The sequence below is a fragment of the Pundamilia nyererei genome, unplaced genomic scaffold, assembly GCF_000239375.1.
Source record: "Pundamilia nyererei isolate P.nyererei 1_Seehausen unplaced genomic scaffold, PunNye1.0 scaffold00076, whole genome shotgun sequence".
Lineage (NCBI taxonomy): Eukaryota > Metazoa > Chordata > Actinopteri > Cichliformes > Cichlidae > Pundamilia > Pundamilia nyererei.
This window is the reverse complement of record NW_005187477.1, coordinates 2,329,184-2,351,080: the sequence shown is the minus strand read 5'-3', so window position 1 is coordinate 2,351,080 and position 21,897 is coordinate 2,329,184. Positions and strand designations below refer to the sequence as shown.

At 48.4% G+C, this 21,897-nt stretch overlaps 1 protein-coding gene across 4 annotated transcripts in view; it reads right to left on the bottom strand.

Moving 5' to 3' along the window:
* plekhg2 (pleckstrin homology domain containing, family G (with RhoGef domain) member 2) overlaps positions 1–19,719 on the bottom strand; it is an 82,509-nt gene extending 62,790 nt beyond the window's left edge. For 3 of the 4 annotated variants that reach the window (XM_005737480.1, XM_005737481.1, XM_005737483.1), the window contains exons 1-2: positions 19,259–19,718; positions 5,969–6,046 (exon numbers count right to left, since the gene is read on the bottom strand). In XM_005737480.1, the coding sequence (XP_005737537.1) occupies positions 5,969–6,017 (49 nt within the window). In that variant the 5' untranslated portion in view covers positions 6,018–6,046; positions 19,259–19,718. Of the gene's footprint in view, positions 1–5,968; positions 6,047–19,258 lie in introns of all 4 variants that reach the window. The other variant, XM_005737482.1, reaches the window with a different exon arrangement.
* Positions 19,720–21,897: the final 2,178 nt, after the last annotated feature.

Sequence of the window (21,897 nt, the reverse complement as noted above, 5' to 3'; positions counted from 1 at the left end):
ACACACACACACACACACACACACACACACACACACACACACACACACACACACACACACATACCTGTAAAAGAGTAAATAGATGTGTGTAACTACCTGATGTAATGTTGTGTCCTTATAAACTGACACAGGAAGTGTCTGTAGTTGTGGTCAGTTTGTCGTCACAGCCAGCTGGTGCTGTGTGAAACATATTTTCATTAAAACTTTACCAGCATAGCTGCCGTTACCCAAAAACCTACTTTTGTCTAATGAGGCCCATCTGACCAACAGGAAGGTGACTGTCAGAGTAAAATGTCGACATTCAGAGAGATTACTTGGTTTAAAGATCCGACCCGGAGCTGCTTTTCTTCGGGCTAATGTTACCTAAAGCTAGCTCGCTAACACAAATAAAGCGCGAGCTGCCTCACAGCAAAACCCCGTCGGCTCATTCATTCAGAGCTAGCTGTTAAATTATATTAAACACCCAACCAGCAACCCACATCCACGCTTTCTTTTTAAAGATACTGTCAGGGTTCGGGTTACTAAATATTTGGTGTGAAGGCGTTGGCCGATGTGACGTCACTGCCCGTCCTGCTTTCTCCCTCTGGGACGTAAGTTAATGTGCTTTTATAAACTTAGCGCTGGATTCAGGAATGAGCTCACTGCAAACACCAGAGGCACCCCCTGCTGGACAAAAAAAATACTTGACTGGACTTGAGAGCGTCAATCATTGAACACGTGCAGCTAGCTGTTACGGAGCTACACCACATTGAATGTAATTGAATTGAAATTGAATTTAATGCATATTGTTAATTTCCTTTGGTCCTCGAACATGTCGCGTTTCTTCAGACGTGCTGTGAAGCTAACTGACACTGAGCATTAAAAACAGCCACATGTCCTGAGCTGACAGTGATTCTGTGTCTAACGGTTCCATAAAACGGTAGAAACAACCTTCATGGCGAATAAGACAGAAATCAGAATTTTACTGTGGACGCAGGAAAAATGGCAGAGAAACCTGGTTACAGGAGACAAAGTGCGTGGACGCGTCAGTCATTGCACTCAAACACAGCTGAGCCTGAAGGCAGAGAGCGTTTCACCATTTTTAAGGTGGAATTTCCCTTTAAACACACGCTGTAAATCTGTGAGGCGGCGTGGATTCCAGGGTGTGATTACAGTAATAAGAGAGCAGCTCCTCGCTGTCATTAAGAGTTCGACTGTGACGCCACAGGTTTCTGCTTCGACCGCAGCATGTGGAGCCGGCGGCGCCGGAGGCGGGAGCGTTCCCGCCGAGCCGTCCTCCCAGGTGTCCTCAACCACTGGGCGGGAGTCGGAATCTCACCGTGAAGCCACCTTCAAATATCAGGTCAAACAGCCTGCGTGAGGGACACGGCGCGCTTTATTTCAGCCAATAATGTTCGAGCAGGGAGAAACAGCGGAGCTTAAATAGTGACGGAGCGAGTTACACCGTCAGAGCATCGAACACGTCCTGGAATCAAACCTAAACAGCCGACGCAGGAATCAGAGCAACGAGAGGCTGAAGCGTCTGCAGTCGTGCCCACATGTTGAACAGGAAGCGTTTCTGGTGGGCGGGTCCTCAGTAAAACTCCTGTGATTGCAGCAATGACCAATGAGAATGCAGGACACCGCTGACTGACATGTGGACGGGCTGTACGGTTTCCTAGGCAACCAAACTTCCTGTGGATGTTTTTCTGACAAACAGTAAAACAATAAATATATTCACTGAGACGTTCAGGCGCTCCAGGATATAATTATCATTATGACAAAGGAATTGCTCTATGCCCTTCAGGGGGTTTGAAATGTATTTATTTATTTTGAAAGAACATTTTGAGTTATTTTTGTATCCAATAACAAAACAAATAATCCCACTGACAATAATAATAATGATAGTACTCAACTTCCTGTCTGCTGTTTTTGATGTGGTCTTCTCAGGCGCTCGTTTCCTCTTTACGTGCTCTGCGCTCAGATGTCGTCAAATGTCCGTCAAACCTTTCTTTGACCCCTCCCCGCCGATGTCGCCTCGTCTCACGTGACTTTTTATCTGCAAAGTTTCTGGCAGGAAGTCTGACCTGAGAGGCCACGCTCAGCTTCCTGTCAGTCCTCAACAACTGTCACTCATGATGTTGGAAACTGAAGCTGGGCCCGCCTTCTCCCGAGCAGCCCCGCCCACTTATTTAACCCCCCACAGCTATTAACTCTGAGGATAAGAAGAAACACGAAGACGGCTGTGACCAAACTCTGAAGGGTTAAATACGAGGAATGTAACGTAAAGCCAGATGTTTGAATAGTTGGAATTTAACTTTGAGCTCAAAGAAAGCACTGGAGCTGGACCCTCAGCGGGGAAACACCCAACGAGGGCCTAAGATCGTTGAAGAGGATCTCAGTTTACGGCTCCAGAGCCGCCGTAACAAACACAAAGTCCTGCTTTGACACAGTGGATGCAAACGCTCTCTACTTTGATATTCGTGCCGAGCGTCCCGCCGCAGAATCGATTTGGAGCAATCAGACTCCACCGCGATAAAAATCGAAGCATTTAAAGTGATTAAAGCTTCGGCGCAGTTATTGTGCAATCGTACGGCCATTACATCGGAGCGCCGCATTCTCCCGGCGCTCTGGCAGCTCAGCGTTAACAACAGCCGATCCTGTGCTGAGATATCTGCGTGTGCTCGGGAGCACGTCTGGAAACCGTCAGCACCGAACGCATCGCCGCAGCCACACATGAAGCACAGCGTCCACCACGCAGAGACAGCCCGAGGAACCAGACTCAGTAAGGTGGACTGAGGCGGCCCCGTGCTCGGCTCCACTCGCCTGACACGCTGAAAACGTGGAGCATCAAGAGAAGGAAGTGAAATCGTATGTGCAGCATGACGAGGAGTTAAAATACATTCAGAGGACTCGCCGTGTTCTTTGTCATGTACATCTGACGCATCATCGAGCAGCGTCGCCGAGGACGCAGAAGGTCTCGCCCCGACACGAGAGAGTGGAGACAACGAGCCTGAACTGTGCGTGTGAAAGTGCTAAACAGACATGTTGACAGAGACAAAGACAGGAAGTGAGGCTTCTCAGATCATGACCTTTGACCCCCTGACGGCACCAAGCCAAATGCTGGAAACACACACACACGTTTCAGTTTCCTCGAGTTTACATTCACGTCTGCAGCCCTCAAACTGCGTGCTGGTTTAAACTCGCCGTGGACTAAAAATCATCTCACGTTCCTCTGATTAAATCTGATGAGCAACAAAAACTCGTCCTGAGCTCGTTGCTGTGAGGGCTGGAGCTTCCCAACGTGGATGACATCACAAAGCGTGTTACAGAGACACAGAAGCAGGAGTGCAGTAAAGGGGTTTTCTGTCCACACCACACTATTTCTACAGGTGCTTTATTCATGTTCCAGGTGTGCGATCAGTCTCCACCCACAGGTGAGGGTGGGAGTGCACCGTGTCTGTGTCACTCGGAGCGGCGCTCCACCTTTTTCAGGAGCTTCACCCTCAGCTGAAAAACATTTTGTGTTTTCAGGTATGAAAGTGACTTTTACGCGGAGCACGCCACAGCGAAACATCGATCATTTATTAAGGAGAAGCTTTCACACAGTGCTTTATGAAGCTCTGACAGATGTTCGCCTCTGCTCTAACATCTGCATGTCTGTGCTCTAACCACTGCCTTTGTTTCCAGCCTGGATTCTTCCCTCTTACTTATTTATTTCACAACGTTTTTATCAGCAGGGAGGCTTCAAAAAGCAGCCAATCGCAGCCAAGAACACAACTTCAGATTTAAAAAAAAAATCCCCTCTCTCTCCCCTCGCTCCCTCATTTCTTCCTTTCCTCCTTCCTGGTGCACGCCTCCCTTTCTCCTCCTCGCCGGCTCCTTGTTCTGCAGCCTTATCTTGGGCGTTCTCGCTATTTTCTGCGAGAACGCCTTTCTGTGGTTACAATCAACAGATCTGTGTGACCCTTTATGAAGTGTGTGTGTGTGTGTGAGCGCAGAAACATTGTTCAGAGTTACAGTTTATCACCACAAACCATACAACTTCCTTCACACAGTGTATTGGTGTGTGTGTGTGTGTGTGTGTGTGTGTGTGTGTGTGTGTGTGTGTGTGTGTGTGTTTGGTAATTGCAGTGTTTTTTAAATGAAGCAGTGCTCTGGTATGTTTCTGTGTGTGTTTGTGCGCGAGCGCTAACTATGGAAGCCAATATACCAGCACAGCAACTAAACAGCATGGTGGCTGTGTGTAATTACACATCATTACTCTGTGTGTGTGTGTGTGTGTGTGTGTGTGTGTGTGTGTAGTCTGTTCTGCTGGGCCTCTCTGGTTTGGTTACAGGAAGTCACAGCTGAGGGAGAAATCTGAGCTGAGGCTCCAAACAGTGAAACGAGGCAGTGAAAGTGACGCTCAGCAGCGTCACAGGAAACTCAAACGCACCAAACAACCGAATATTTAAAATGTGAAATTAGATTAACACAGACTCACATCTGCTCAGTACTCAGACTGTTTAAAAAGCAGCGATGAAAGCTGACTCAGGTGAGAATCAACCCCACACAAGGGCGGTGTGTTACCCACTGTCTAATGTGACTGTGGTCGTGTTTATCAGGTTAAAAGAACCTTCTAGTATTAAGCAAGCATCAACCTCCAGGGTGAAAAGTATGAAGCCAACATAGAAGTCCTAGAAACTGCAGTTCCTCTGACGTCCAGCAGAGGCAGCAGAGAGTCAGTCCCATAGACTAACACTGTACAGCAGAAATGAACATGTTTACAGCCTGATACACAAACTGTTTGTTCTCTGTGGATAGTTTCTTCTTTATAACTCGCCTGTTTAAACTGTATTATAGCATAAAGTTTGCATTATTAGGGGCGTGGCCTCTCTGACTGACGCCCCTGACCAATAACATGGCTGCTATCAGGTTACTGTAACAGCCCATGCAGGAAGGCGGAGCTCCAGTTTTAGTGAAGTTCAAGGGTTTTACTTGGATGTTACTGAGCTCTGATTAGCAGGTCTCTGTCTCAATGCATTGCTAACCAAGCTAGCTAGCTAGCATTAGCCACTGCTTCTGGCACCAGCCAAACCACTAACGCTACATGCCCAAACAATGGGTCACAGGTGTGGGGGTGCTACCCCGGCTATCATCGTGCGAGGTACATCCTGGACGGGTCTCCAGTCTGACACAAGGCGAACACGCGTTACAAACAAATATACAAAAATATTGACTAAACAAATATTGACACTAAAAACTTTCGTTAGTCGCTCAAACAAAGAGACACATGCTGAAGTGAAAGTTACCTTTGAGCATCGACTATGATAGGACTTGAACCAACAATCACTGAAACTCTCCTGAAGGCCTCCCAACCTTTACAGCACCAACACAGCTGTTGTCCCACAGTCCAGAGCTCCTCTCACGAGAAGGGGAACGTCACGCCCACTCTGCAAATAATCACTGCACGAAGTTTCCAAAATCAAACTTTTCAGCTCAGCTGTTCTTTATGATGGTGCGTCTCTGAGGCTTTCTGAGCATGCTCACTTACTCTCACTGTACCAGCTGCACGCCAGGCTCTGTGGCGCAACGGACAGTGCATCGGACGTCTCGTGAAGAAAAAGCAATTCAAAGTTTGTGGGTTTGAGTCCCGTCAGAGTCCGTCTTTATTGTTGGAATTACGCCTGATGCAGTACTGGCCAAAGAGTGTTATTGGGACATATTTGGCCTCAGCATCAGTTTGGATGACTCACCTCAGCCACATCTAAATGAGCCAACTGTTGGGACGCACCACAAATACCACACAACAGTATCTGCTATCTGCTCCTTCACCAAAATGAGATATTTCACGTGTCTGGAGACAGTGTTATTTTCCCTCTTTTAGCTCTGTTTTTGGTTTCCACCGGCTCCTGGAGAAAAACCTCTCTCTACATTTTTCACCGGCTCATCTGAGTGCTGATGAAGGTGTCGTAAAGTAGCTTTGTCAGAGCTGGATAGGCCTTACCTGTGTTACTGGGCGATCTCTGGCTGCCACGCCGTGACCCCTCAGGCATGGTGTGATAGTGTCACAGGAAGCAGAAACCTGGAGAAACACACCAAAAATCCCAGTTAGCCTCCTCGATCAACACAAACCACATCCCAGTGCGACGTGTCTTCATGTCATGACAGCAGCGGCACGAAGAGATACGAGCTTCATACAAGAGAGGAGAAGAAGAAGACGAGGAGGAGGAGGAGGAGGAGGAGGAGGGGTCCAAATGAAAGTTTCACTCTCCCTTTGTGTGAAAACAGTGAGGACATATGTAATGTTTGGCTGAACGACAAGAATGAGGTCTCTTCTCCAAAGCCTGTGTGTGTGTGTGTGTGTGTGTGTGTGTGTGTCCACTGGAGGATAACGGCCTCCTACACAGTCATTGATACAGTAACACAGATTGACCCAATTAAAGCGTTGTACGTAAACAAGTGTTTCTGCAGCTGTCTGCAGGAAAACTGGGAGATGTGGGTCAGAGGGGAGGGGGGACATGGGGGAGACGGGGGTCGGGGTGTCTGTAATGGAAGCCAGATGGCGAGCAGGCCTGCTGCAGGTCTGCTGCAGGTTGCTGGTCGAAACTCTTTCACTTTGTCAGAAACACCTGCAGGTTCTGCTTCATGTCCTAAAATCTAAAGAGGAACTTTCATCGTTCGTCGGACGAAAGCAGAAGAAAGTTTCTCCTCGAGTGGAAACAGTCGCTCAGCCACCGACAGTGAGGACGTGAGCCCGCCTTCCAACCTACAGCTGATCTGAGTTTAAACCGTTTGCTTCAAATTCAGAACTCAGGGGTTTGCAGCTCACTCTGATCAGGTTCATCATCACAGTAAAGACAAACACAATGAAATGGTTCATTAAAAACTGAAATATGATGCGCAGAGGTCAGTGAGGTGTTTGTGCAGTCACTGCGTCTGTGCAGCTCAACACGACGTTTCGTTTGTAAAGCAGGTGAGGATTTTTGGAGCGAACGAAGATCATTTGGAGCCCTGATCTCACCCCGGGCGCCGCGCCCCTCTGAAGCCTCTCGAGTAACTTGAAACCTTCCTCCTACTGAAGCACGTTCATGTGTAAGCTGTGCTGACTGTAGCAACAAATATTCACGAGACCAACTTCAACAAATATTTCATATTTTTCACATTTGATGTTTTTACTCAGGACGTTGTTGAGCATTAATGTGCAGGTTTGTAACTGGAGCTGACAAGAAGCCAGAACTCTTCCACACCAAAGACACAAACCTGACTGCAAATCTTACACAGCCCAGAGCTGCACGTGGCTCTGTGCTGCAGCGGACAGCACGCTGGGCTTCTGCTTCAACACAACTCTTCAAAGGTTGCTGGTTTGAGTCCCTCCAGAGTTTATGAACTGTCTTGAATAAGCCCTTTACCCCTTTTGTGTAATAACTCGCTGTATTGTCTTTGGGTGAAACTGAGAGGTGTGCAGGAAGGAAAGTGAAAGACGTGGGGCGGGTCCCAGTGTGCAGGACCTGAACACCATGATTGGAGAGTCTGAAGCAACAACGCTGCTCACTCAGTGAACCTGAGAGAAGACGCAGGACACGGTGTGATGGAGCAGCTCCAGCACTGTGGTTCTCACACACACGTACGTTTCCATCACTTTAGAGGACATTACATTGGCTGACGTTCGTTTCCCGGGTACGTTTATTCTTGTGGAATCAAAAAGCCATCATGAACAGAGCACACCGCTCACATCGTCATTCTCACCTGTCTGTGCCCACAGGAACGATTTTGTGCCATCAGCAGTTTCTGGGACTGAAAATAAATAAAACCTAACCCTGCAGTTCCTCTAACGTCCACCGGGGGCTCCATCAGGGAGTCAGTCCCCATAGACGTTTACCGTCTGCTACACAAACTGCTTTGGTTATGGTTAGGGGCGTGGCCTCTTTGATTGACAGGTGGATGGTGCTTCACCTGAGCTGGAGCTGTGGGCCGTGTTTGTGCTGGTGGAGCCTTTTAATGCAATTCTAATAACAGACAGACAAAGGTGGAGCTCGCACAGCACGACAAACACGCACACGTCTGTCAGTGCCTGCAGCACTCAGCACACACTGTTGTGTGTGTGTGTGCACGCCAGCCTCATCAACACCTACCCAGGTATTTCCAGGTGCATCCGCTTTCAGATACACGTCATCACCACACACACACTCACACTTACAGCACGTGTGTGTGTGTCCACAAACATCAGCTCCATTAAATTAAACAGGCGTCAAACAGGATCCGGTTCCTCTGTCCGGCCGTCTCACTCCCACTGAGCGCTGGAAACGGCTTCAGCTCCCACAGCGCATTGCAGCGTTACAGACAGCGGGGTCAAAGGTCAGCGCATGTGGCTTCTTGCCAGTTCATCAGCTCTGAATCCCGTTCCTGTTGCTTGGAGTTTGTTGTAGAAGCTTAATCAAAACACACACAGACAGCAGTGATGAATTAAACCCAGCCGCCTGCCAGTGGACCCGAGTGTCCTCCATGGTTGGATACGAGAGTGAAATCGTCACTAGTCTGTGATCCAGCCGACGTGTTTGTGGGTTCGACCACATAATATTTGAAAAGACGTTTCTCAGGATCTCCAGATGAAACCAGTGACATATAAAATCGTGTCGTCTGCACGTTCACAGTCTCGTCGTTTCGTTCTTCACGCTGTGACAGCGGCTTCATCAGATCATGTTACACGTCCACAGGTGTGGACTCACAGCAGGAGACAGACGTTACCTGAAACAGGCTGACTCACTGCCAGAGCGCCCGCGTGGCTCTGTGGAGCACAAGGCAGCAAAGCACGCAGGAAGCCAGGCAGAGGTTGTGGGTTCAACTCCCATATATGTTGCATGTATGCATCAACAGGAAGTTGTTCAAAGGTTGCGGGTTGAACTGGTGCATCTGTTATAAACAGCACACTGCTCTGTAATGAGTCTGCAGGCCTCAGAAGGAGAACGCTCCATATTACTGAGCGTCTACATTTTTCTGTGGACACGCCTCCTGCTCAGTGTCGCTATTCACACTGACAGAAGTGATAAACCTCTCAGTCTGAAGCTTTCCTCAAACACACGCTACGTTTCGGACTCACTGCTGCCACCGCTCGCCACGCTGATGTGTGATGCGTTCACTGCTGCTGGGACGCCACAGAAAAATTTCCATCCATCAGAACGGGAACGACTCACTCCCAACGGGATGAGTTAAGCCAATGTGTGGAGGAAGTGATTCAAAGGCTGCAGGTTTGAATCCCACCAGAGTCACAGTTTCCTGTACTACATGTTTCTTGTTACTAAAGAATAGAGCTGTTACAGTGAGTCCCAGGTGAGGGGCGGAGCTGGACGACCACAATGTGATCCAAAATAACTGTGAGAATGTGCAGGCCTGCTGTGAGGCAGAGATAAGGAGAAGCACAACGAGAAAGATTCAGACCAAAGAAACTCATCCAGGAGATGCAAAAGCAGCAAACTCAGGAAAACTGGTGAGTAGGGGTGAGTGGAGGCTCCGCCCCCTCTGTGGACCCCAAACTGGTTATGAAGAAACAGAAGGACGCTTCCACGAGATCCAAGAAGAACCAACGGTGCAAAACTACAAAGATGGACGAAAACCAGCCTCAGAGACACACAACCAACGGCTGCTGCCCTGTTTCTGACCCACACACACACACACACACACACACACACACACACACACACCAATTGTGTTTAAGGAGGTGGTGGAAGAAAAGCCATGCAGGCAGAACACGCACATGGAGTCGTGACCATTCATTACCACTGTCAGAGCAGCGGGTACACTTCACACACAACCATGAAACACACACACACACACACACACACACACTGTGGTCCAAGCTAAACAATCACACTGACAGTGCATATAAACTTCCGGTAGTGCTGTGAGAAGCAGAGACACACAGGCGCCTTCTCTGTGTGTGTGCGTGTGTGTGTGTGTGTGTGCGCGTGTGTGTGTGTGTGTGTGTGTGCGTGTGTGCGTGTGTGTGTGTGCGTTGTCCTTCGCCACAGTGGAGCGTTGTTGTCGTGGTGATGAGACTGAGACTGGCAGCAGTGATTTGGGGGTTGAACTGTTTTCGTTCAAGCTCAGCAGGAACCAATCAGGCGTGTTTTTGATCTATTGGTTTGATTGGTCACAGATCTGTGAGGCAGGCGGGTGCAAGTCACAGCTGCCTGATCAATAAGTATCATAGATAAACATTTCATTGGTCACTTATTCACTACGGTGAGTCTAATGCGGATGATAATGTGTGGAAAACACTTGAAACTTGGAGGGTGTTTGATAAAACGTTCAGACTGTCCTCGTTTAACATTAGCATCACGCAGAGGTGGGGGGGGGGAGATGGGTGGGGCTCAGACGGCTCCGTGCGGAGGCAACGATGCAGTTAATGCGCTGGATCGCACAAAAGGAAACTCTGGAGGAACGAACACATTTATCGATCGGCTGACCGCTGAAGCTGCATTCTTTGTGGTGCCCAGCAGGGGGCGACTCTTCTGTTTGCATGTGCCTGCTGCTCACCTGATCTCTGAGCTCAGGAATCACTTCCCCGATGGCTTTGTGGTCTCAGTCACTAGTCACATGATGACGGTCAGAAAGCGTGATGAAGCAGGGGTGGGAGGGGCTACCCTATGACTGATGGATCATATTACAGTGAAATTTATGCACTAATTTTTGCATAAATGTGTCAAATCTATAGAAATGAAACAGTTTCTGTTTGCAGTCTGAGCGTTACTGACCAATCAGGTCTGAGCAGGTAGTCTGCATGCAGGTGTGCAGGCCACGTGGAAGCCTCACATGACTACCAGCTCCAGTCTGACGTGGATTCATGTGGTTTTTAGCTGTGAGCAGCTGAACCTGGGTATCTGCTGCCCACACCTGAAGGAGATTTGCCTCCAGACGCTAAATCGGCCGACAGCGCGGTGGTCTGACATCACACTGCAGCAGTCAGCACAGAGCGTTTGAGTGTTTTTAACAGTGATGGTTAACGGTGACATCACAGGTACGGGAAGACGTCTGGCACAGAGTGCACGAACAAGCACAAGGAGACAACGTTGGTTTTATTAGCTTCTGACAGTCCTGTTATCCACTAGCTGCAACTTCCTTCTGGAGACCAAGTCAGCAGCCAGGCTTCTCCCAGATTGCACAACATCCTGTCAGCCAATCAGAGGCGCAGCAATGAGTGAACGCTCTCAGCTGCTGCCCGGGTTTCTTCCCCGTTTGACCCCGTCTCTGTGGTTTCGCTCATAAAGCTCGAGCTGCTTTGCCTTTGGCCTAAAAGTTTCTTCAAGCGTACGAAGAGACGATAGTTTGGCTTTGCAAACATGGCCGCTTCTGTCTCTAAATAAACCGAGATGGTGACAAACCCAAGGCTTCAAACAGTAGTCCACACACTGTGTCTGTGTTTTATTCACGGCCTCTGCTGCGTGTGCATGTGGGGAGGCCTCCTCATCCTCTAAACACGACACGCCGCAGTCTGACACCGCTTCCCTCTGTGGTCACCAGCCAAGGTTACTCCTGCCCAGATTCACAAACACAGTCACATCATCGCACAGTGCAGGACGACACTCCGTGTGTGGCCTCGCTGCGACTCACATCGAGCACACAATAACACTGTTGTCCTGCTGTTTCCTTTGTGCTCATAGCATCAACCAGCTCCACAGAAACACACACTGACACACAGAGGCGTGACTGACAGTTGTTTGGCGCAGGCAGTACAGATGTTTGCCGTGGTGCGTTTAAGGACACGGACAGGCAGCTTCACTCGACGCCGCACCGTCAGTGCCGTCTCCCACACAGCTCTGTGACTCGTACGTGCTGATGTTTGCTGATAGTTTATTTAAAATGAGAGAAAATCAAAAAGAGGCCGAGAGGAAAAGCATCCAACCTTTCATCAAAGCACACGATTTTAACGTTTACTGCAAACAGACAAAGAAGATTTGCTGATGCAGCAGAATGAAGACCTGCAACATGCGAGCGCTGCGTATGCCATCCAAATTAGTGCACGCCTGGGCCGCCATCAGAGGATTCACAGGTGTGAATGGCACGATGTTGTTCTGCTAATACGGTTAGCACTGTAGCCTCGCAGCACGAAGGTCGTGAGTTTGACTCCACCATCAGGCCGGGGTCTGTGTGGAGTTTGCATCTTCTCTAGCTTAGCTGGAAACTCTAAATTGCCCATAGGTGCCTGTCTGTATCTCGCCCTCCTTCACATTTTCCACGCAGTGGACTGACTCTGGCCCCCAGGCCTTATGTTTGACACCCCTGTTCTAACCTGTCCTGCAAAGGTGCAGAAGAGAAGATGAATGAGGTCTCACAGTTGATACCAGCTTGGAGTCAGTTTTCGGTTTGTGCAGCAGCGATGTGTAAAGCCGTCCCGGCTCACCTGCACCACACGTCTGCAGTTCATGGTCAGGGCTCAGTGAGGTCCAGGTTTTGGTCTTCAGCCTCTCTCCACACATGAACCAGAGAGGTGGTGCCGACTCCGTGCAGCTCTAGGGCACGCAGGTTGTGGGTTTGAGTCCCACTGGAGTCGGTATTTAGCAGGTTTTTTCTTTTTTTTACCAAACAGTAGAAACCTACAAAGGAGGCTTTGTGCTCCAAACACCTTCGGATCGTCTGCGTTCAGCGTGTGGAACGTTTCTCGTGCTGGTAAAATGCAGCCTCAGTAAATCAGCCTGACCTGCCATCGCGCTGGCACAGGATGAAACCGCCCGGGATAGCGCTGCCTGTCAGGACAATAGATGTGAGCTGGCTGATGTAAGAGAAGAAGAATGGAGCAGAAATTCCTTCAGTGAAATTTCTCCAGAGGGGGACGTAAAGTCTGACTCAGAGCAGGGAGAGAAAGTGTGACCTCTGACCTCAGTCTGTTTGCACACTGCTAAATCTGGACGTTAGTGTTTGACTTGAGTTTGTTCCAGGTCTGTCCCGGCCTGTTTAAGGGATGGAAACATCTTTTTCAAGGGCTCATTTCTGGAATTTGACCTGACCTGAGAAAACCAGCAGTAAATAACCGACCTAACAGAGTTGGTCCTGAAACACGCTGGAAACAAAGTTCAGTCAAAATCGTAAAATACAGATCCGTCGGTCACAGGTGATGTCACAGCGCCATGCAAAAGGACAGCAGACTAACATCTGTCTGACCGCTGACTGTCACTGCAGCTGCGTTGGTGTACCAAACAAACGCTGGCTCGTTGGCTGAGAAAGGTTTCTGAAGTTTCAGTCGGATCAATTCGTCCAAACAAGTCGAGAAAAACGAGCACGGTCGCGACCTGATGCGTGACTTTCCATCTTGAACTGATAGAGCAGCTTTCACACGGCAGCTTGGCTTAAAGATGACGCAGGACGTGCTGCTTTCACCTTAATTAAGTCAGTCACACATTTCTAAACATGGCCTGGAGGAGCTGCATGCCCGACGCCGTCTGATGGGACATTAAACAGCCTCCGACCTGCCAGCTCCCAGCGCTAACTGCCTGTGAGAATAGCACACATATTTGCCTGCTTAGGTCACCTGTGCCTCCTGAGTGCTCTCCGGACAGCGCTCTCTCCTTCAGTACTGAGGAGGTGTCTGAAGCACACCTTTCCTGTTGAAACTATCCTGACCGGATTCTCCCAGCATGCATGAAAACAGCCAGCTTTCCCCAGTAGGTGATAAAGATCTGCAGCTGTTGCTCTGCGCTGGGAAGCAGAGCTTGCTGGTCCCGTGGTTAGCTATGAGAATATTTAAACAGATTTCAGGGAACACCACACATAAATGTACCGTTATTACTGTACAGCTTTTCAGCAGATTCCCAGAGGAAGGACTGCACTGAGAGCTCATCTGCAGCACCAGTATGGCTCTGTGGTGCAACGGGCATGGCGTTGGACTTCTACACGTTCATAGGAGAGGGCATTCAAGGTTGTGGGTTCGAGTCCCACCTGAGTTCAGGGTTGGCTTATGTGTTTTGGTGCTAAAACAAATATGATGTTTGTGGCTCTTCTGTAAAGCTTGTTGATCTGATCCCAAAGACAGAAACACTTACAGCTGACTCCGAGCACCAAACCCAGAAAGGCTCCACATCAAAAACAACAGGTTTCCAACCCGAGTTCATGTGTGAGGACATCGTCACTGAGCTTCACGTGCTTCACTGATGATCCAGGGAAGGCGCTCAAACACTGGCAAGCATCCCAGCTCTGCACACAGACAGACATTACAGGCGAGCAGGCTGCCCCCTGCGTCTGTTTAGAGACCGTACCATTGTGCGGTTGGTGCTGGTGACTACCTAGCCCCGGCACATGTATGGATAGCGTAGAGCCGTGGAGACCTTGCTTCTATGGCCTCTGAGTTGTGCGGTTAACCTCCGCTGGACCTGCCAGACGCACAAACGCACATTTGAAACTTCACAGACGCACAAACCAGTCAGCTGGAAGACTTCTGAGGGAAGTTTCAGAGTTTCATGTGCATGCACACATAAATGTAACATGACGTGAATAACTTCAGTCCAGCTTTAAATACTGAAAACACACCACACATGGCTGCGCTGTGGACACAGAGTGTGACTGTCAGTGGACGCCTGAAGCATCCAGGAGAGACTCTGTGTGTGAGTGGAAACCCCCCACATGTGTTTGTGCATGTTTGTGTGACTAATATCAGACGTGAGCCTGTGTGTGTGTGTGTGTGTGTGTGTGTGTGTGTGTGTGTGTGTGTGTTGGCATGAAACAGAATGACAGAGACAGTGTGTTTTACAGCACTGCTGGTGATTCACGCGCCTCCAGCACACCTGGTTTACACAATGAACACATTAGAGCTTTGTTTCTATTCGGCAGTGAAGTCAGCAAATACAAAATGACTTTAAAGACTCTTAAAATGCGAGTTTGTGCTTAAAGTGGATATGAAGCAAAGAACAGACTGGAAGCGTCTCAGTGCAGCCGGCTCAGAAAGGCTGACCGTTCTGGCTGCACGGCTGGTTGATCGGTGCGAGAGTTTCATGACTGGATCTACTGGCTTCGTAAATGTAAATTACTGTAACTGTAACTAACAGCATCTATGTCTTTATGATCCAAACTTGTCTGAGTGTGAAATATTCTGACTTCCCATCTGTTTTCCATGGACACTGGCTCTGCTGTGCTGAGATCAGCAGCGTTCGTCTTTTCAGTGAATAATTGAAAACTGCAAGATCGTCCTTTGGGCCAAATCTGGACACACACATGTTCACCAGCTTATTAGTCTGTGACGATAACACAACAAGGTTGTGCGTTATACCTTTTTGTGTAATGGACACACTAACGCTCGAGTCGTCCGATTTCTCATCCGTGTGCTTGCATGTACATGTATGTGTGCTTTGTATTTTGTTTATGTTGTTTACTGTGTTGTTCTGAGGCTGGAAACACTGCGGTATACATCTGCCGCCGGAGCCTCACACACACACACACTGCTGTATGTCACAGTAGAGCCTCTGTCTAACCTCAGACGATGCTAAATCGTCGGACTAATTATTATAAACGACAAACACCGGTCACCAGGGAAACCATCCAACCACATCCCATAATTACACTGCACGGGCTCAATATTAAAACTGCTTCCAAATAGCTGAGATGGTTGGGGTGCGTTTGATTTCTGCTCGCCTGTGAAGTCAATGGTTCTTTGTGTTTTTCGGTGCCGCCCTCTGTTGCTGCTGCCTTTCTTTCACCTGTATAACCAGCTCAGGGTTGTATGGGTTAAAGTTCACTGTGGCTGATGCAGGAAACCTTCAACTTGAATCTGAGTGCTCAGGATACTCAAGACTGCAGTTTTGAAAACGATGGAAAAGCAGAGACAATTCACACCTCCTTAAAAAATCAACCAGGAGTAATTTAGAGCGACTTGATCCCGATGTTGGAAACGTGAACATGCAGGCTGCAGATTTTAGGTTACAAACATCAGCAAGTTTGGTTAAATTAGAAGGACCGTGTGCTTTTTGTTAAGTGACAGCAGCGTCACAAAGAGTAAAGAACCTCGGCTATCTGGTTTCTAACTTCTGACTTAATGTAGAGCGCAGACATGCGTGAAAAAGGGACACTGGAGGGGTTGATGGATCTTTAAATACTGACTCTGGTGGGATTCAGACCCACAACCTTCGAATTTGTTTAGTAGCAAGTCTCTAGAAGTTCAATGCACTGTCCATTGTGCCACAGATCCTCGCACAACTGATGGGCAGACATAAAAGAACGACCCAGAGACAATGAACCATGTTGCTTGATGCAAAGCAGCCTGATTTTGGTTTTTCAGAGCCTTAAACTGATGCTACCAACAGACGCCGGCGTCCAGTTAGCCAAACGTGCATGGACAGTGGGAGGAAGCTGGAGAGCGCAGACAGAACCCACGCAGACATGTGGAGAACATGTGCTCCACACAGCCGACAGCATGTAAACATCCATCCATCCATTCGCTTCCGCTTATCCTTTTCAGGGTCGCGGGGGCACTGGAGCCTATCCCAGCTGTCATGGGGCGAGAGGCAGGGTACACCCTGGACAGGTCGCCAGTCTGTCGCAGGGCCAACACACAGGGACAGACAACCATTCACACTCACACCTAGTGGCAATTTGGATTAAACAATTAACCTATCCCCACAAGCTGCATGTCTTTGGACGGTGGGAGGAAGCCAGAGTACCCGGAGAGAACCCACGCAGACACGGGGAGAACATGCAAACTCCACACAGAAAGACCCCGGCCTGATGTTGGAATTGAACTCAGGACCTTCTTGCTGTGCGGCAACAGTGCTAACCACCGTGCCACCGTGCTGCCCAGCATGTAAACATTAAACACCATATATGAGTGATAATAACACAGCGCTGCATTCTGCTGTAGCTTCTGTCAGCTGCGTCCTGTGAAAGCACCACTGTAGGTAACCAACTAACCCCCAGTAGCTGGCTCTCTGAGCCGGTTTCAGCTGCTGCTCCAGAGAGAGACAGCGTCCAGCTCCAGCATTTTGGACTGCGGTGTGACAGGAGATCCTCTGTGGACCGCAGGGATCCTGCAGCAGGTGGAGAACTGGTTCATGTGCTGCTGGACCAAGAAGAAAGACCAGCAGCTGCAGACCAAGATCCACATCTATGACGACAGACTCACCGGAGAAGCAGCTGCTTACATCGCTCACGTTTTGATAACAACTGTCATGAAATAATTAATAATATCGTTAATGAGTCAGTTGAAGGTGTTTGTGGCTCCTTCACAGATCCAGGCTTCTTCTGTAGGACACACTGCAGGCCCATGATGTGACTCCAGACATGTCTTCACCTCCAAGACCACGTAACACCTCGACACGATGTCATCAGCATTCAAATATCGTCGGTGAAGGAGGCGGAGCCAGAACAAAAACAAGCACACAGACCAATCAAATGTATTCATGAAGAAAAGTTGAGTCTCATTGACTTTGCAGTTTGTCCACGGTCACCTCAGATGACCTCAAGTCAACCTGTCAACCACACACACACACACACTTACTTCTTTTAATGTCTTAGTGAGGACATCTGCTTGGCATAATGCTTTCCCAAGCTGCTAACTTTAACCATCAATGAATGCTAACCATAACCTAACTGTGACCCTGAAACTAAGACCACATTTTGAGTCTCAAACATGTCTTCAAACTCGTGGGGACGGGCACTTTGTCCCCATATGTGACTGTTGGTCCCCACAAGTATAGTAGCATGACAATTTTTGGTCCCCACAAAGATATGTAGACATGGTATACACACACACACACACAAATATAAATAAACCAATGAGAGGTCTGTGAGGCCGGTTCAGAAAGCGTGTGTGTGTTTGTTTCTTGACAAAGAGGCCTATTAGTAAGATCGATGCTCAGGAGCTGTCATCTGCCTGCCAACACACACACTAACACACACACTAACACACACACTAACACACACACTAACACACACACTAACACACACACTAACACACACACTAACACACACACACTAACACACAATTATAATTCCATTAGGGTTTTTCTAAGGCAGTAATCGAAGGGCCTTGTTGGCTGATATTCAGAGATGTAATCCCCACAGATTCAGCTTACACACACACACACACACACACACACACGGCTGGGTAACTGATGGTGAGAGCAGATTTCACTGATTGTGTGCGATGTGATGAAGAGTCAGAGAACCTGACATTAAATTCATTTATATAAAAGTGTGCGTCTCGCACTCTTCAGACAAAAAACAGCGAGCTTGAGTCTGATTTCAGGGGTCACATGACCACTAACCACTTCTGCTGACAGTAATGGAGCATTATAATCAGCTGACTCTACAGTGTGGCCCTCTTTCCTGTACTTTCAAAATAAGAGCAAGGAGCTTGCCAGTAACTAAACAACACTATAGTGAACTCACTAATATGCCAAACATGGAGGTGTTTCAAATCTGTGGGTCTATTTTCTGCAGTGCAGTGATTCAGATGTGAAGCTTTACATCATAATAAACTACAGCTCGCTGTGTGTTGACTCAGTAACAGGTAAAATGCTTATCAGCCTGAACAGGACTGATGACAACCTGCAGCTCAGACCTCAGCGAGCTTCACGTATCAGAGACAAACCATGAAGTTTGTTCTTCATATGAGCGTTTGAGAGACGAGACGGCAGATCAGATTGAAACATTTGTTCCTTCGACATGCAGAGTAACACAAGCTCAGACGCGGCCTGTGAACAGATGCAGCGGCAGCAGAAAGTTTAAAGCGTTAAACTGCGCACTGAGAGCCAAGAGTCCTCCTGCTGCCCTCTACAGGCCGCCGCGCAAATTACAAGCATTAACACTGAAGCGCTGGCCGGTGCAGCTGTTTGTTTGTTTGTCTCTTTAAAGCAGAGGTCAGAGGTCACCTCATCTAAAGGTTCATCCTCCGGGAGCAGCAGTGGGATCATTTCATATTCACGTCATCAGATCTAGATTTTCTTTGGTTTTTTGGTCCAGATGAAATGTTGTAAAGTTGATTAGCATAATTAATCATCAACCAGCTGTTTAATGATTATCGATTGCTAATTACATTTAAACAAATGAGTATGAAATGATAGGGATATTAATTAAAGTAATTACTGGTATTTTTATCATCATAATAAACAGGGTCATAGTTTAATATGGTGCGTGTAACACAGCAGTACTTCACCGTGAATCGGGCACGCGCACAGACTTTACGAGAGTCTGGCACTGGACCTGGGCACGCGCTGGAATGACTGGCGCTTTTATTGTGTTAAATTACGAACAGGCGTCTTTTATTTTGTAAAATAACCTCTGCTTGCTGCAAAGCAAAGAAACAGCGTGAGGGTACCTCGGAGGCATGAAGGTCCAGCAGCCGGTGAGACCCCGCTGAGCTCCGCTCGTCCCTCCCTCCCTCGGTCGGTCTTTCTCCGGTGTTCCTGCTGCTTACACGGCCGCTCCGGACGCATTGGATCTGCCAGCCTCCAGCAGCTTCCTCCACCTCCTCCTTCAAGCACAGTCAAAGCGAGTTTCCCAACACGGTTTAACAGCAATGCTGGCGGCGCTCCGGAGCCTCACTGACCTACTTGGCCAAGTTTTACACACCAAAAAGCGAAAAAAATCAAAGACACAATCCAGCATATGTCCGGCCGGGACCGATCCCCGCGTCCACTTCACAGGTCACAGCGCAGGCCACGGGAGGTGAGAGGTGCGATCCGCTGGTTTGGAGATGAGCTCCGGGCGGCGCGCAGTCAGCTCGACCCCAACTGCTGCTGGACCGAGGAGGAGGAGAGAGAGGGGGAGGCAGGGAGGGAGAGAGGGAGGTCCGAAAACCATGGGAGAGAGAGAGAGAGAGAGAGAGAGAGAGAGCGTGTCCAGCTGTTTACAGCAGAACAAAACTCTTTCTAAGAAGCAGCTTCAGTCTGGAATGTGCCTCTAATCCCAGAGATTTCCCCGTTTGGACCAGAAATTCTTTGATGGTGACATTTGGAAAGAAAGCGAGCTTCCAGTTACCCCTGAGCTGCTTCACAGCAGAGTAAAGAGGTTATTCTGCCGAAGGTGTGCAAAAGTATGACTGATAGCACGATTTATGACAGATGTCCTACAGAAAGACCACGAAGGGACAAAAAATGACAATAAACAGCAGAAAAAGCTCCCAAATGAAACAAAAGAAGGTGCAAAACCATAAAAATGAGCAAAGGAGACAAGAAATGGTCCCAAAGGAGCGTGAAACATGCAAAGTGACTGAAAATGACTACAGAACGACACAAAACTATCCACATGAGACACACATTACTACACACACACAAAACAAGTATTTAAAGTGAGACGTAAAAGTACCACAGAGGCATAAAAGGACAGCAGAGACACAAAAAGATCCATAAAATGCTCCGAACACGACACGAAAGCACAGAAAGACTCAGTTCCTTCTTTGGTGAGGAAACACTGAGAGTCACGCAGCGTCCACACACAGACGTGACAAATGCAACAACACATTCAGCTGAACATTTACACACGACCTGTGTGTGCGTGTGCTCGGAAACAAAAGACTTTCACATAATCATGAGAAAAATCACAAGTTTACCACAGACGAGTGGGTAAAAGAGCAGCTCAGGTCATTTCTGGATTTTCCATAGTTCATAACTCCTGCTGACTGCAGTCTACACCAACAAAGACATGAACAACACACATGGAAACACTGGAAATCCCTTTTGCCACAACATCGTGAACGATCCAGATGTGCAGATGTTGATGACACAAGCTTCACCTGAGCCCAGCTCACGCGTGGAAAACATGAACTGTTTTGTAATTGTGTTTGTGTCTGTCAGTCAGACAGTCTACAGGCGGTCACCATGGTAACCATAGGTGTAAATCGCCTCATCTTCAGGCACGGCGATGAGAGCAGCGAGGCCGGCCCTGTTCCCCCCTGCAGGGCAGCTTGTCAGGGGCAGGATGTGACTGAGGAGCAGCTCATTGGACGCTGGAGGTGGTGGAAAGGAGCCTCCAGGTGTTTTCCCTGTAAAACTGCACAGAGAGTGAATCAGCTCTCAGATGTGCGTTACACACACACTCATGTGACACATGCAGGCCTCATATGGAAGCACTTTGTGTCATTTTTCAGACGTCTGAGCGGCGATTCATAACGATTACAGCTGCGGGAATAAACATCCTCGGGTGACTCTGGGATTCATTCCTGAGGACTTAGTTTAGTGAGAGATTTTATACTAATCGCTGAATGCAAGTCATTAAAATCAACGAAAATCAATATGTAAATATTTTTGTGCTTGTGCATGTTTTTCTGTTGAAAGCCGCACACAGAGCAGCGCTTGAGTTTTAAAGGGCTGAGTCAAACCATCAGCATCATTCTGCCCTGCAGCCACTACAAGCACCAAAGGCTGCAGTTCCTCTGACGTCCAGCAGGGGCAGCGGTGAGTCCGTCTCTGCAGACTCACATGTTAATACTTTTCAACACAAATAAACAAGTTCACACAAACTTTTTAATTTTTACTATAACTCACCTGTTTGAAACCTAAGGTTTGCATTATTGTTCAGGAGTGGGGGGGTCGACAGTCGGATGGTGCTGCCGATGCAGACGCTGTACCGGTCTGTCGTGGTGAAGATCTTGATTTAAAGGTCTTTCTCCATCCCTACCCCACCAATGGTCACGAGCTCTGGGTAGTGACCAAGAGCTTCTTTTGAAGGGGGGCTGGCCTCTCCCTTAGAAATAAGCGATGAGGAGTTTGACCATCCGGGGCTCAGAGTAGAGCCGCTGCTCCTCCACATCAAAAGGAGCCCATTGAGCTGGTTCAGGCATCTGACAAGGAGTGAGGTGTTCTGGGCATGCCCCACTGGGAGGAGGCCCAGGGCAGACTCGGGACACGCTGGAGAGATTATATCTCGTGTCTATAGCTCGTGTTTTAAAAGTCATCCAGCAGACCGGACTGGTGTCACGGTGGGACGGATTCTGGCCCCTGGGCCTCATCTTTAATA